General features: G+C 34.8%; 1 protein-coding gene across 1 annotated transcript in view; it reads right to left on the bottom strand.

Annotated features, from left to right (window-relative positions):
- The window catches only part of VWA8 (von Willebrand factor A domain containing 8), a gene marked incomplete at both ends in the record, with an annotated part of 368930 nt that overhangs the window by 213008 nt on the left and 137820 nt on the right, over nt 1-18102 (bottom strand). Inside the window, 3 exons of the mRNA XM_079721796.1 lie at nt 2424-2530; nt 12088-12203; nt 16537-16614. Coding sequence (XP_079577922.1) covers nt 2424-2530; nt 12088-12203; nt 16537-16614 — 301 coding nt within the window. The remainder of the gene's footprint in view (nt 1-2423; nt 2531-12087; nt 12204-16536; nt 16615-18102) is intronic.

The raw sequence follows: 18102 nt of genomic DNA on the forward strand, positions 1-18102 counted from the left end.
AATAGTTGGTCTAGGATAGAATATGAGCTCCTTGAAGCCAGGGAACTAAGTAATAAATTTATGTCAGGGTACATATCTCACATGTATTCCCTACAGTAAGGAGATACACATGCTCACTACCTGACATATTCCAAGGTCAATAATAATAACATAATAGTAGTAGTTGTTGTAGTAGTACTGACCATAATAGAAGCTATCATTTACTGAGGACCTTCCATGTGCCAGACCTCAGCTTCAGCTCATTGTTTTCTCATATAATTTCATGGAAATCTCTTAACAATGAAATAAGAATTATGAGGAAGCTAAGAAGAACATAAATTAAATAATTTGCTTAAAATCACCCAGCTAGTATGGGTAGAGCTAAAAACAGAATTTAGTATAGTCCGATACTCTTTCTGCAATGTGGACTCTAAATAATATTCCATCCTGCGGAAATACCCGAGCAAGCAGACAGACAATTACAATGCCTTAAGCAACTGCCCATCTTTTTTTCCTCCTATTTCAAATAAGAAAATTGCTGTTTTTGTGTTAAAACATTTTGAAAGACAAGGAGAGAAAGCAACATTTGCATCTATGGAGTACCGTGAACAATTTTGAGCTAAAAATAACTAAGCTGTCACCCTGTTTAATCACTGCTGAGTGCTATACATTTGCCAAAGCACAGTAGACCTCTCCCTCCAATATTTCTTTGCCATTTTCCTTCTATTCACAAGTTCTATAGGGAAGAAAAACATGAACTGCTGTGCTGATAATTTACTATTTATTGACTACTTTCAGGTCCCTGAAATAGACCCAATATAAAACTGTAAAGGGAAAGACCAGGATTGCATCAGTGAATTTACTACATACTTGTATGTTGAGATGACACACATGATTTCAGGTTCGAACAGCATTTGATACCATCTACAGTTTAGTTTATGGAGGATATCTATTCAGTACTATTTAGTGCTTTAGGATGATTTAATTCACTCAACTAATGTTTATTGCTAAAATTTCAGGCTAGAAAAGGGAAATGAACTCAGAGAATGGTGATGCTAGTACTTCCCTGGGAGAAAGCTGGCTAGCTATCTTCTAAGAAATCTCATAGGATGGCATTATTTTGGTAAATTTGTCAAGGCCTTCAGTCTGGTAGGCTCAAAACTTGATTTTATCATTATGACTGAGGGCAAACCTAACTCTCAGGAGAACATTAAAGACATATATTTTGATCTATACATAAATTCTGATATATAAAACCAGAACTGCAATATTACATTGCAATGAAAACTGCAAATTTCATAGAGACTATATGATACACTGGTTGCCATATCAGCATTTTATATGAAGGGAGCCTTGCGTGGAAAGACAAATCCTCATCAGAAGGTTTTTCGGTGAAACTTATCCTCTGAACAAGGAGAATGAATTACATGAATTCTCTACAACAGAGATGATATTAAAAATGAATGGGACCAGATGAATCAAAAGTTGCTTAACTTAGGCTCCTTATCTCCTATGCAAGGTTTAGATGGGGGCTGCTAACACTGGCCTGTTGCCAAGACTAAACAATCTATAGTCTGAATGATGCACTCTTTCTTTGGATACGTTAAACCATTCAAGTAAGTAATGTTCTGAATCTCCAAATCCCAGAGTTATTCTTCTCTTTGCGTTGGCTCTGCGTATCTGTACCCAGATCCATCAGTATGTTGAATTTATAATTTTACTCTAAAAAAGTCACCTATTTCCTTAACATCAAATTCTTATCTCGGTGTAGCCCCGACTATTAAAAACATCTATAAAGAGAGCCACAATAAGTCCCCCCTTTAGAGAGTGATCACATATTGGATATTTTGATAAGACAGGTAATTACCCTCAAAAAACAGAGAACCTTTCATTGTGCTCTAAATGAAGAATAGGGTACTTTTACAGGAAGATCTAAACTTCCCCAAAACTCTAAATTACACTTATGGCTATCAAGAAGAAAAGTACCACAGAAGACAATACGGGTGGAAATGAAAGGAGTAAGAAGGCATGAAATGGTACTCTGAATATTAGTTTAGTCTACATCAACCTAGAAGAGTTTCCAAAACATGCCCTGTAGGACACTGGTAGTCCCCAAAATGTAAATGTTATGCAAAGAAAACAGATTGCTAGAACCTGTGGTGAAATACATTTGGAATAAAAGGTAAAACAAAATTACATGTTTATTTACAGTAGGAATTCTCTGAGCTTTTAATATATTCATGTCAATTGCAACTCTTGGGGGAGGAACTATATCTGGTATCTGGAAACTTTTTTTTTTAAATAAAAGATTCATTTTTTCAACGCAATACATTAAAAAAATGGGTGGAAACCAAAAACATTTTTAATTGAAATTAAAATAATAAACAATACAAATGCTTAATAATTACTATTTCACTTAAAAAAGAAACAAATCAAATACTTACATTTGTAATCCTCCAATTCTGGCTCCAGGTTATTATCAGTACTTATTTCTATTGAAGCATCTGCCAGATTTTTTTCTAATGCTGACCTTGCAAGGCTTGGTAAAAACCTGGTGGGGTGGGAAGAATGGAATGATAAAGTCAAAGCTTTCTGTGATTCACAAATATCTTTTGACACTTAGACAGACAGACACACTCACTCTCTCTCTTACGAATTATAACCAATTAAGGATGATCAGTCTTGATCTGTGAAAGCTAGATAATAAAATATTTCAGAATAAATATAAACTTCAAGTATGTGTGAAGATGAAATATGTTTGTTGAGTCTCCTTTAATAAAGAAAACTAATGTGTAATTAGCAGTATTTGTTTACATACAACATTTTGCAGGATGAGAATTAAAATAATTTGCTTTTTAAAATAGATTTAGTATACCTCATATATCTTATTTAACATTTAACTGGCTTTTCAAATTTTCTTAAATACATAAAACAACCACAATTTAACCTACTTCACATCGGCAACCACAAATTCAGATTAGTAGAGATGGATTAATGAGGTTTTCTTTATTTTCTAATACAAATTATTAGATGACTTTAAGATTATTCAGCTTGATTTTTCCTTCCATTTAAAAAATATACCTGTTTATCTATTGTATATGTATGTTGTCAAAACAACTATCTTGTGAGTGACAGAGGCATTCTTCATTTACAATTTGATTGTATGAACATCATGGGCTTAGAACATGAAAACAGAGTTACCCTCACACATAAATAAAGTTATATCCAGAATTTATGATCACAAGTGAGCCCACAGAACTGCTTTTTAATCCACGGTTGCCTGCACTATATTACTATAAACTAACCCTATGTTTCAAATAAACGTACTAAGAACATACACTTCTAATTTAGGTTTTCAATAGCTCTAAATCTTTGGTGGTTCCCATAGCCTTGAGTATAAGCTTTAATAAAAGAGATGTTGGTGTGATGGAAATCAGAAGAAAGCTGGAGTAGTAATTCCCATATCAGACAATATAGACTTTAAAACAAAGACTATTACAAGAGACAAAGAAGGACACTACATAATGATCAAGTGATCAATCCAAGAAGAAGATATAATAATTGTAAATATTTATGCACCCAACATAGGAGCACCTCAATACATAAGGCAAATAATAACAGCCATAAAAGGGAAAATCAACAGTAACACAATCACAGTAGGGGACTTTAATACCTCACTTTCACCAATGGACAGATCACCCAAAATGAAAATAAATAAGGAAACACAAGCTTTAAATGATACATTAAACAAGATGGACTTAATTGATATTTATAGGACATTCCATCCAAAAACAGCAGAATACACTTTCTTCTCAAGTGCTCATGGAACATTCTCCAGGACAGATCATATCTTGGGTCACAAATCAAGCCTTGGTAAATTTAAGAAAATTGAAATCATATCAAGTATCTTTTCCGACCACAACGCTATGAGACTAGATATCAATTACAGGAAAAAATCTGTAAAAACTACAAACACATGGAGGCTAAACAATACACTACTTAATAACCAAGAGATCACTGAATAAATCAAAGAGGAAATAAAAAAATACCTAGAAACAAATGACAATGAAAACACGACGACCCAACACCTATGGGATGCATTAAAAGCAGTTCTAAGAGGGAAGTCTATAGCAATACAATCCTACCTTAACAAACAAGAAACATCTCAAATAAACAACCTAACCTTACACCTAAAGCAATTAGAGAAAGAAGAGCAAAAAAACCCCCAAAGTTAGCAGAAGGAAAGAAATCATAAAGATCAGATAAGAAATAAATGAAAATGAAATGAAGGAAATGATAGCAAAGATCAATAAAACTAAAAGCTGGTTTTTTGAGAAGATAAACAAAACTGATAACCCATTAGCCAGACTCATCAAGAAAAAAAGGGAGTAGACTCAAATCAATAGAATTAGAAATGAAAAAGGAGAAGTAACAACTGACACTGCAGAAATACAAAAGATCATGAGAGATTACTACAAGCAACTTTATGCCAATAAAATGGACAACCTGGAAGAAATGGACAAATTCTTAGAAATGCACAACCTGCCAAGACTGAATCAGGAAGAAATAGAAAATATGAACAGACCAATCACAAGCACTGAAATTGAAACTGTGATAAAAAATCTTCCAACAAACAAAAGCCCAGGACCAGATGGCTTCAAAGGTGAATTCTATCAAACATTTAGAGAAGAGCTAACACCTATCCTTCTCAAACTCTTCCAAAATATAGCAGACAGAGGAACACTCCCAAACTCATTCTACAAGGTCACCATCACCCTGATACCAAAACCAGACAAAGATGTCACAAAGAAAGAAAACTACAGGGCAATATCACTAATGAACATAGATGCAAAAATGTTCAACAAAATATTAGCAAACAGAATCCAACAGCACATGAAAAGGATCATACACCATGATCAAGTGGGGTTTATCCCAGGAATGCAAAGATTCTTCAATATATGCAAATCAATCAATGTAATACACCATATTAACAAATTGAAGGAGAAAAACGATATGATCATCTCAACAGATGCAGAGAAAGCTTTCGACAAAATTCAACACCCATTTGTGATAAAAACGCTCCAGAAAGTGGGCACAGAGGGAACCTACCTCAACAAAGTAAACACCATATATGACAAACCCACAGCCAACATCATCCTCAATGGTGAAAAACTGAAACCATTTCCTCTAAGACCAGGAACAAGACAAGGCGGCCCACTCTCACCACTATTATTCAACATAGTTTTGGAAGTTTTAGCCACAGCAATCAGAGAAGAAAAAGAAATAAAAGGAATCCAAATCAGAAAAGAAGAAGTAAAGCTGTCACTGTTTGCAGATGACATGATACTATACATAGAGAATCCTAAGGATGCTACCAGAAAACTACTACAGCTAATCAATGAATTTGGTAAAGTAGCAGGATACAAAATTAATGCACAGAAATCTCTGGCATTCCTATACACTAATGATGAAAAATATGTAAGTGAAATTAAGAAAACACTCCCATTTACCATTGCAACAAAAGGAATAAAATACCTAGGAATAAGCCTACCTAACGAGACAAAAGACCTGTATGCAGAAAATTATAAGTCACTGATGACAGAAGTTAAGGATGATACAAATAGATGGAGAGATATACCATTTTCTTGGATTGGAAGAATCAACATTTGAAAATGACTATACTACCCAACGCAATCTACAGATTCAATGCAATCGTTATCAAACTACCAACGGCATTTTTCACACAACTAGAGCAAAAAATTTCACAATTTGTATGGAAACACAAAACACCCCGAATAGCCAAAGCAATCTTAAGAAAGAAAAACGGAGCTGGAAGAATCAGGCTCCTGGACTTCAGAGTATATTACAAAGCTACAGTAATCAAGACAGTACGCTACTGGCACAAAAACAGAAATATAGGTCAATGGAACAGGATAGAAAGCCCAGGGATAAACCCACACACATATGGTCACCTTATCTTTGATAAAGGAGGCAAGAATATACAACGGAGATAAGACAGCCAATTCAATAAGTGCTCCTGGGAAAGTTGGACAGCTACATGTAAAAGAATGAAATTAGAACACTCCCTAACACCATACACAAAAAGAAACTCAAAATGGACTAAAGACTTAAATGTAAGGCCAGACACTATCAAACTCTTAGAGGAAAATACAGGCAGAACACTTTATGACATAAATCACAGCAAGATCCTATTTGACCCACCTCCTAGGGGAATGGAAATAAAAAGAAAAATAAACAAATGGGACCTAATGAAACTTAAAAGCTTTTGCACAGCAAAGGAAACCATAAACAGACCAAAAGACAACCTTCAGAATGGGAGAAAATATTTGCAAATGAAGCAACTGACAAAGGATTAATCTCCAAATTTACAAGTAGCTCATGCAGCTCAATATCAAAAAAACAAACAACCCAATCCAAAAATAGGCAGAAGACCTAAACAGACATTTCTCCAAAGAAGATATACAGATTGCCAACAAACACATGAAAGAATGTACAACATCATTAATCATTCGAGAAATGCAAATCAAAACTACAATGTGGTACCATCTCACACTGGTCAGAATGGCCATCATCAGAAAATCTACAAATAATAAATGCTGGACAGGGTGTGGAGAAAAGGGACCTCTCATACACTGTTGGTGGGAATGTAAATTCATACAGCCACTATGGAGAACAGTATGGAGGTTCCTTAAAAAACTAAAAATAGGACTACCATATGACCCAGCAATCCCACTATTGGGCATATACCCTGAGAAAACCGTAATTCAAAAAGAGTCATGTACCACAATATTCATTGCATCTCTGTTTACAATAGCCAGGACTTGGAAGCAACCTAAGTGTCCATCGACAGATGAATGGATAAAGAAGATGTGGCACATATATACAATGGAATATTACTCAGCCATAAAAAGAAACGAAATTGAGTTATTTGTAGTGAGGTGGATGTACCTAGAGACTGTCATACAGAGTGAAGTAAGTCAGAAAGAGAAAAACAAATACTGTATACTAACACATATATATGGAATCTAAAAAAAAAAAAAAAAATGGTCATGAAGAACCTAGGGGCAAGAAGGGAATAAAGACGCAGACATACTAGAGAATGGGCTTGAGGACACAGGGAGGGGGAAGGGTAAGCTGGGACAAAATAAGAGAGTGGTAGTGTATATATGTACATATATACACTACCAAATGTAAAACAGATAGCTAGTGGGAAGCAGTTGCACAGCACAGGGAGATCAGCTCAGTGCTTTGTGACCAGCTAGAAGGGTAGGATAGGGAGGGTGAGCGGGAGGGAGACACAAGAAGGAAGAGATATGGGGATATATGTATATGTATAACTGATTCACTTTGTTATAAAGCAGAAACTAGCACACCATTGTAAGTCAATTATGCTCCAATAAAAATGTTTAAAAAGAACACAAAAAGCTGAACAGCAGTTTTTAAGCCAAAAATTCCTGAACAATCTTTCCTGCAAACAAAATCATTCTTCAGGAAAACAAAAAATTCACATCCACAATAATCATTATACTCATTTAACACTGTGTATTAGTTCTAGCAGGCTTATAACTTAAAAAAATTAATTAGCTAATAACTTAAACAGTGGAAATTTTATATAGTTGTTATTCATTTATGTCACAAGGGAATTTTGAAAAATACTGTATAGAAACTAAGTTTTGATGAATGGAAAATTTCCTCTTAACCTCAATGTCAAAGGTAGTTAATCTTCATTTCTGATTAAATTCTTATAACTCTGCCCCAAATTTCTATGCTAAGGGATCATCACCCCAAGATTTTCCAAAAGTAAATAATTTAATGTAATGCAAAATACTTGAATGGAGTAAAACTCTTTTTATAGGGATTTCTAGTTAACTCTTCCACCGTAAAGTAATTTTTGGAATACAGAATACCTGATATCTTCATAACCTTCTAAGTTTTCTTCCTTTTGGCCTCTTAGGTTTTCAACTATCTAAAATGAATTACGCATCTAGCTCCAAGGCTTGATGCACATATTATAGGCTATGAGAGGTGCTTAGGGAGCCATTCCCTCGGATGAAGAAATGTTCCAGTCAGAACTCAACTGGCATAAACAATACATAAATGAAAAATATTTTTAAAATTAAATTAAAAACATAAAAGAGCCAAGCTAATATTTAATAAATTTAATGTTTAACAGATTGAGGCTACAGAGTTTCTTTTGATTTTGTCTGCTTAATAACAGACTTCATGAATATAAATCATATTAATTTTTGTTTTAAAATTTTCTATGGGCTTCCCTGGTGGCACAGTGGTTAAGAGTCCGCCTGGCGATGCAGGGGACACAGGTTCGTGCCCCGGTCCGCGAAGATCCCACATGCTGCAGAGCGGCTGGGCCCGTGAGCCATGGCTGCTGAGCCTGCGCGTCCGGAGCCTATGCTCCACAATGGGAGAGGCCATAACAGTGAGAGGCCCGCGTACCGCAAAAAAAAAAAAAAAAAAAAAAAAAAATTTTCTATGAAATGTTTTTTGTTGTTCCTTCCTGCCATTGTGCTATCCTAAAGAGAAGGTTAATAAAAAGGCTTTTGACTCTGTAGCCTTGCTAAAGTCAACATATGATATATAAACAAGATAGCTGTTTTACTATTTGCAAAGGGTCATGGGGTGGTAACAAAATAGAATTTTACTGTGTTCAGTTGATAACACTGGAAAAATGCATTATTTGATTCATTGAAATATGTGTATGAATATGGAATGTATTTTTTAGTTTTTAAATAGTTTTAACCATGAACTACTTCAAGCATACAGAAAATTACAGTATATTAAGTATTCTATTCATCTCTCTCTATCCCTGAAGCTAACTCTTACTCTGAGATTGGTGTATACCTTTCTTGTCCATATTTTTATTTTGCTGCATATGCGTGAGTAAAAAATATATTGCACTTTTATTGTATTTAAACTTTTATATAAATGGCATCATATACGAAATCTCCTCTTTCAAACTTTTGACTTGATGTTAAGTTGTCATGATCCATACCTGTTGATACATGTAGATCTACTTCATTTTAACTGCTGTATAGTACCTCATTATATGAATATGTCAGTTTATATATTCATTCCCTACTGATGGACTGATAGGTTGTTTCCCATTTTTCATTCTTACAAATAATGATGCAATGAACATTCTTCTACATGCTTCCTTATACATACATGTAAATCTATCTCTAAGGTGATTAACAAGAAGTAGAATTGTCAATTCATAGACTATTAATGTATTAAGGCATAAAGATACTGTAAGATCACCCCCAAACTGACAAGACTTCCATCCCAACAGCAGTCATGAAATTCCATTTCCTTCTGCTCATGGAAAATGCTATTTTTACAGGTAAAGATTGTAAAAGTATAAAATGATAGCTGATTATTGTTTTAAATGTCATTTTCCCTGATCAATAGTAAGTTGAGCATCTTTTCAAATGTTTGTTTGTTATCTGAATTAACTTTTCCTGCATATCTATTAATCCTCTTGCCATTTAGGGGTGATGCTTTTATCTCATTAATTTGTATACTTTATAGTTCCTGAATAGCTATCCTTTTGAGATTAGAAATCTTGTGAAACATCTCTTAGTTTGTGGCTTATAACTTGCAGAATGGCTTACACTGTTTTTGTCGTATATCTGGATTTTACATTTCTGTATGGGAATAAAGTGGATATTTTTTATTTTTAACCATTTATCGAAAAGTCCATCCATTCCCACACTAATTCATAATGCTACCTCTAACATATACTAAGTTCCCAGAAATATGTGGGGCAGTTTCAGGGCTCTGTAGTCTATTCTAATGGTCTACTTGTCTTTTCTAGCACTGATACCACACTTAAAATAAATATAACTTTATAATGGATCTTGATATCTGAGGGAGAAAGCACACCACTTAAATCTTCCTCAAAATTTCTTTGGATATTATTGGCCCTTTATATTAATTTCGAGATTAGCTTGTCCAATTCAATATAACCTTGGTTGTATTTGACCAAATTATATCTACATATCAACTTAGGGGGGAAACAAACAGCCTGACAATACTTAATCTTCCCTTTCATGAACATAGTACAGTTTCCCATTTCCCACAGCTATCTTTTACAGCTTTTAATAAAGATTAATGTTTTTCTCCATAAAAGCATTATATGTCACTCATTAGATTTATTCTTAGATACTCAAAGCTTCCTATTACTATTTTGAATGGTATTATTTTTAAAAATTAGACTTCCTTATTGATTTTTGCTGGAATATAGGAATATCACTGAGTTGGGTGCATAAGTAATCTCATTATATTTTATTTGTTCTAATATGTAGTTTATATGTAGCTTCTTTTGAATGTTTTATGTAGCCAATCATATAATCTTTAGCCAATCCAAAAGTATAGAAAGGTGACATTCTTGTTTTGTTCCTAACTCTAAAGGGAATGAGCCAAGTATTTCACCATAAGAATGTTCACTATATAGTTTTAGTAGATACCCTTTATCAGATTAAAGAATTTCCTGTCCATTCATGGTTAACTAAGAATATTTTTTGCTTATTTTTGCTTTGGCTTGTTTTTAAGTTTGGCTGTTGAGTTTTATCCAGTCCTTTTTACTGATTTATTAAAATGATATTCTTCTCAGTAATATGTTAATATGGTGAATTTTAAAAAAGAATAGTAACCCTGCACATTCTTGAGATAACTCCAAATTGCTCATAATTTATTTATATATATAAATAAATTATATATATCATATAAATATATATGATATATATATATTGAGCTACGATTGGATTTCATTTAGGATTTTTGTACACATTCTATGAATTTGATTTATAATTTTCCTTTCATACATTATCTTGTCTGGTTTAGGTATCAAGATTACACTAGACTCAAAGTGAATTGTTTTATTTTCACTGTTTGCTCTTTAGAACGGTCTCTAGAATGCTTTGTGTATGATTATTTCATTCATTCCAAAGTATTATTTTCCCTTAGGCTCTGAAACTGTTTGTATTACTTGGCATTGACTATTTACTTCTATTAATACACATCTATAACCAAGTTCTGACTAAGGAAACACTGGGTAGATAATGAATCTATCTTTCTGTATATACTGGGTTGCCCAAAAAGAACGAACTTTTTGGCCAACCCAATAATATCTTCAGTTCATGAGCCTAAAAAATAGGCAATTGAAGCATGTTTTTTTCTAATTTTCATTTGGAAGTCTAATATTAATCTACTTAAAAGAAAAGGAGAATCAACTTTATTATTTCTCATAATTATTAGTTATTCAAAGAAGTACCCCAAAGACACTGGAAACAAACCTCATTTTAGCCTCGTTTCACCACAGAACAAATTCAAGCTGCAACATAAGAAGCTTACTTTAACTACAAGAAAAATTGTCCACTAAGCTGAAAACTTACAGAGGGCAGTTAGAGATCCTCCTAAGCTGAATATAGATTCTCTTTTAATTCCTTTAATATACCAAGGAATGAATGGACAACAGTTAAAACCACCATAAAAATAATTACCAGATCATATGAAAAGAGTCTAAAAGAAATCTCCAGGTCTATCAGACATTGCTATTAATCTTTTCTTATTATTCTTTTAAAATAGTTTCATGCAAGTATGATTCTGTAAGGAAATTATATAAGCTGATGTTTTATTAATAATTTCCAAACAAGCATGAAAAATATTAGTGTAGACTGAAAAGATGGTAGTTTTGTCAAATTTGGGCAACAGGACAGTACTACCAAGCATGGAAAGTTCCAGTGCAAATTTGGGAGGTGCTAAGTGCTTAAGAGCACTTGCTCAGAAGACACATGAGCCAGCGTTCAAATACCAAACCTACTTTTACTTATTTACTACTGTCTGATTTGAGTAAGTGACTTAGTTTTCTCATCTATAAAAATCTCTTTAATTTATTACTATGCCTAAGTAAGGTAATATATGTTGTAAAAACTGAACACAAGGCTGAAATAGCTACATATTCAGACTGAAACTTTTTCCAGACCTGTGAGTACAGACTATGAAACTTATGTCACTGTTTTAGCAAAGACCCAGAAAGTTGAATTCAGTGAGAAAGGAGAATGTGGTTACCTGGAAAGACAGGCTTTAGTGACAGCACTGTGAAGATTTTCGTTAGGGTACTGTGACAGCCGACGAGAAATCCTCAACAGCTGTCTGGTAGAAAGGGATGCTGCCAATGACTGCGCCTACCAAAAGGCAAAGACAGGCTGTTAAGAGTCTTGTTTCAACTTGCTGAAAGTCCCTTTGGATGGGTATCATAGCAGAATTCATTGTTCCTAAGGACAAGGCCAAACTTAAAATAAATATGTACTGTTAATGAATTACAAATAAAATAAACAGAAACCAATTTACACTTAAAACATCCTTAAAGACATTTTTAAAAAATTCCATAAAAACTATTTATTAATTAAATTCAATTAAAGTACTGTGTATACATGTTTTTTTTCGGCGGGAGAGGAGGCTGGATGGAGGAAAGATGTTACATTGTACAGATTGAACCTGACTTACAAATAGCCCTTATGTACAATTAACTGTTTGTTCATTTTTTTTTCCTGCTTACACAAAGCCAAACTGTTAACATGGACAGAAATACTTACAGTTTTAAGTAAATCTATGACTTCTGAAATAGAAAAAAGGAGTTGTGGACAATTTAGGCTTCTGATCATAGAGGTGTCAACCAGTTGTCACTTGGGGGGCAGCTTACAGTTTGGAATCCTTCTCTGACACTGTCAGAATAATTTCCCATTGTGTTCTTACTCTTCTCCAAATCCCATTCATAGAGCTGCTAGTATAGAACTCAGGACATGGTAAGTACCAATGAATATTTGTTGACTTGAATTTGAAATTATCTTAGCAGGCAGCATAATGTAATAGTAAAGTTTATAAGCTTTAGAGTCAGACAAATCAGTCTTCCATTTATTAGCTGTGTGGTTCTGGCAAGTTTCTTAATTTCTTGAAGCCCCAGTTTCCTCATCTTTAAAATGGCAATAATAATGCCTTCACTTTTCAGGTGTTATGAAGATTAAATTAGAAAATTATTCTAAAGCATTTAGCAGATGTTGGACACATATGGGTGCTCAACAAATGGCAGCAAGTTTTTTTTGTTTTTTTTTTTGGGCTGCATTGGGTTTTTGTTGCAGTGCGCGGGCTTCTCACTGCAGCAGCTTCTCTTGTTGTGCAGCACAGGCTCTAGGCGCACAGGCTCTAGTTGGTGCACATGGGCTCAGTAGTTGCAGCATGCGGGCCCTAGAGCACACGAGCTTCAGTAGTTGTGGCACATGGGCTCAGTAGTTGCGGCACGCAGGCTCTAGGGTACACGGGCTTCAGTAGTGGTGACACGTGGGCTCAGTAGTTGTGGCTTGTGGGCTTAGTTGCTCCACAGCATGTGGGATCTTCCCAGACCAGGGATTGAACCCATGGTTCCTGCATTGGCAGGCAGATTCTCAACCACTGCGCCACCAGAGAAGTCCAGCAATTATTATTGAAAGTCAGCCACTTCAAAATGAAAAAAATCCAACAGAGGAAGGGAACGGGACCTACACATTAGTAGGAATCTAATGTATCAGATTATTATTGGCCTAATGTCTAACTAAGATCATCAGCATTAGAAGATAGTGGTTTTCACTGAAAATCAAGAGAAGAGGAGAACTTTTTAAGTAAACTGGTCCACTGGTGGTGGTGGTGGGGGAAGGCACAGAAGAGACCAAGGTGAAATGTCACAGTCTGACAAGGGCAATAAAGTGGCCCTGAGCACCAGAGGAAACAGAGAAGCAGACTCTATTAAATTAACCAAGGATTCAGAATGGATGGTAGGAGGATGCCAAAACTACACTAGTTGTTTGTTCCTTTTAACACTTCACTTAAGCCCACCTCTGTACATCCCAAGGAAGCAGAAAGTGAATTGGTTTCTCCTTTCTCGTGTATTTCACAGCTCCATGAGATGTTGGACTGCTGTTATTAGCATTATATTTCAGCTACAACACGAGTTAAACACTCCTTTGGGGACTAGATTAGCAGCATGACCACCATTTATGACATATCCTTTTTTCTATTAAAAAGCACATTCTAAGTTACAAAGAACTCATAAGCAAAACATTTGATTCAGACTTCTTCAACAAATTTGCATTCTAGACATGGAGACAATATTTAAATATAAGAAAGCATAAATTGCAATTCAAAACAGCATATAATTTAATGCAAAAATAAGTGGAGCACTTGACAAAACTGCTATAGGGGCTTAAAATGTTCAAATGGGTAGCAGAAATGCTATGAACAAAGGCACGAAAGCAACAGGAACGGAAATACAAGCAGAATGTGAGGAAACCAGCCCAGCTTTGCTAGAGGGTCCTGCTGGAAAGCTTGCTCCATAACATCAAAGACCCGTAAATCACATGTTGAGGAGTTTGGCCCTTCTCCTAAAGGCAATAGGACTTAGTAACATGATTTTAGAAAGACTAACCTGGCAGGAATATGCAAAGTAGTTTAAGGACAGAGAAAACTGAGACAGGAATCAGAAAGCTACTTCAGTTAGCTACTTATGAAGAGAGAAAGTCCTACAGTAAGGTTACTGGCAATAAGAAGGGGGAGAAGGGATCAAACAAATGTTTCAAAGGACTTGGCAACTGATGGATATGAGAAAGCAGGACGGATGTGAGAAAGCAGGAAGAATTAAGGATAAGATTGTTTCAGCCACTACGATCGAAAGTATTAGAAGTTAAATATGAAAGCAATTCTCATCTTAATATTTGAAACCATGAAAAATTCCTACTTTAATCATGGAAAATGTATGACAAATGACTCCAACCAGAAGATTTTTATGACAAGAGTCCTATTAAACCATACAGTAACTTTCCAGGTTACAAAATTCTAACCTAATTCCAAACATGACACTGAATTCAGGCTTCACATTTCATTCCAGTGATCAGTAAGGACTTCTCATGAGTTTAAAAAATAACACACCAGGGCTTCCCTGGTGGCGCAGTGGTTGAGAGTCCACCTGCCGATGCAGGGGACACGGGTTCGTGCCCCGGTCTGGGAAGATCCCACATGCCGCGGAGCAGCTGGGCCTGTGAGCCATGGCCGCTGAGCCTGTGCATCCGGAGCCTGTGCTCCGCAACGGGAGAGGCCACAACAGTGAGAGGCCCGCGTACCGCAAAAAAAAACCAACACATCAGTTGATAATACCAAAATGCTTTGCAATAACATCCAGGACTAAATCAGAAAGAAGTTTAGGTTGAGCCACTTATGTGTTGAATAAAGGGTTTGCTATTTCTGTTCTCATATTATTATCAACTGAAAATTGAGAATGTACTTTTAATTTAAAAACCCTAATGTACTTAACACTTATAATATCAAATTTCTAACTGCAGTTTTATCTTGCAAAAAAAGGGTGAGGATGTGAGCACATTCCCTTAGTTACCATGGTTATTCAGTTTAAGAGCATACCTCAAGGGTTTTCTTTTTGATTAACATGATTAATAATAGTAATTCAGCTTAAAAATATGAAAGGTCTTTTCAAAAATTATTAAAAATAAATTTTCTATTTTTCCTCTTAAAGAATTATTTCTTTTATGAAAATGTAATGTTCTCTGGGAGAGAAAACTCCAGGGAAATCTATTAATAAATTAATAATTAATTTATTCATGCACTCAGCAAACATTTGTTAATTTTCTAGTATGTGCCAGGCACCAGGATGGGAAATAGCTGGTGCAAGGATGCTCTGACCCTCCTTTGTCCCCCTGAAAGCAGGAAATGAATCTCCCATGAAAAAGATACCCTCCCTGTACCAGGAGGGTAGAAAGCATTCTTATCACCAGAAATAGGAAATTTAGGACTGAGAAGGCTATATAAACAAACCTTGTTTCTTCTTCACTTAATTACTACCCCAAGCCCAGACTTCTTTGTGTTGTCAGTTCTTCAGAATCTTATTGTTTCTTTGACTAAAAGGTATAAAAGCTACCTGCTTTGGTCACTTTTTGAGTTTCAGATTTTTATGGGGCTTCTGCATGTACAAAATTAAATTTGTTGTTTTTCTCTTATTAAACTGTCGCATGTCAATTTAATTATTAGGCTAGCCAAAGGACCTAGAACAAAAGAAGGCAAAAGTTTCCTGCCCCTGTAACATCCCAAAATGTAAATACAATCCGAAATAGAGAATCAATGAGGAAGAAGAAGTTAGAAGCTGAAGATAAAGTTGTAGGCATTAACACAGAGGTGATACTTGAAGCCATAAGAATACATGAGATTGCTCAGCACAGGAGACAGAGAAGTAGACCCAAACCTCCTGGAATACCCAAGTACTCCCCTAAAGTTAAAAGTTGTTTTCTATGACACCAGCCATGAGGAGCTGGAAGAAATGTTAAAGTCATTGAAACAGTAAGATATATACGTAGGAGAAAGCATAGCATAAGGGATAAATATATCAGCTTAAAAAATAGATTTTAAAGCACTGAACTCTAAGAATATAAAGCAGCAGCATGTCAACAACAGAAAATCCTATAGAAAACAACCCAGACTTACTGTTGGATCCTGTGTCTCTCTGAGTTTGTGTGTAAATGATAACAATTTGTCCAAAGCTTCCTGAGGCATATTTGGGACCTATTTTATAAGAGAATTAAGGAAAGAAAGAATAAATTGGGATATATGATCAATCAACCAGAAATTATGGCTACTTATCAAACAATATTAGAATTATAATTTTTGAAATCTCCGATTATAGGTATCATGTTTAACCTGTGGATAAATTTGCTTATTCATCTTCTCAGGAAACACTTCTGCCTCTGCTTTCTCTTTAAGAATCAGGTGAAAAAGATGTGGTACATATATACAATTGAATACTCCTCAGCCACAAAAAGGAATGAAATAATGCCATTTGCAGCAACATGGATGCAACTAGAGATTACCATACTAAATGAAGTAAGTCAGAAAGAGAAAGACAAACACTGTATGAGATCACTTATATGTGGAATCTAAAATATGACACAAATGAACCTATCTATGAAACAGAAACAGAATCACAGACATAGAGAACAGACTTGCCAAAGGGGAGAAGGGTGGGAAAGGGATGGATTGGGAGTTTGGGATTAGCAGATGCAAACTGGCATATATAGAATGGATAAACAACAAGCTCCTTCTATATAGCACAGGGAACTATATTCAATATCCTGTGATAAACCATAATGAAAAAGAATGTGAAAAAGAATGTATATATATGTATAACTGAGTACCTTGCTGTACAGCAGTAATTAACACAATATTGTAAATCAACTATACTTCAATTAAAAAAAGAAAAAGAATCAGGTAATCAAAACCAGGCCACTCTTCGTTTACAATTCCATCACCAGGACAAAACTGAAAGGAGCCTCTAACCAATTAAAAACTGGCATAGAGTGTACCCGTAAGAAACTTTTCATATATTATATCCTTTTTTCTTAGCTTCAACTCTAATTTAGACACTTTTCTTACTGAAACCAGACTGCTGCATTTAGTAGTAATCTTATATCTATGTCTACTAAGAGATGTAAGGTATCCTTGTATAAAGGGCAGATGCTCAAGCTGTCCATTTTTTCAAGGACTTTAAAACCACATACCTGGGGGGTGGGGAAAGGATGGATTGGGAGTTTGGGATTAGTAGATGTAAACTATTATACAGAGAATGGATAACAACAAGGTCCTACTGTATAGCACAGGGAATTATATTCAATATCCTGTGATAAACCATAATGGAAAAGAACACGAAAAAGAATGTATATATATATGCATTACTGAATCACTTTGTTGTACAGTAGAAATTAACACAACATTGTAAATCAACTATACTTCATTAAAATAAATAAATAAAACAACCACATACCTGAGGGGCATGATCTATTTATCAATGAACTCTGAAGAACAGTTGCCCCAAAACATACACTGATTGCTTTTAAGTACACCAATTTAAAACGAATTAAATATGTATTTGTATCGAATAATAAGAAATGTTTACATAAATAATAACAAGTTTAAAATTTTAATTTAAAAAGAGCAGGAGTTGTTACAACAATGACTGGTATCACGTGACTATTTCAGAAATAAACTGCTCAGGGT

Source organism: Hyperoodon ampullatus, assembly GCF_949752795.1.
Source record: "Hyperoodon ampullatus genome assembly, chromosome: 16".
Classification (NCBI taxonomy): domain Eukaryota; kingdom Metazoa; phylum Chordata; class Mammalia; order Artiodactyla; family Ziphiidae; genus Hyperoodon; species Hyperoodon ampullatus.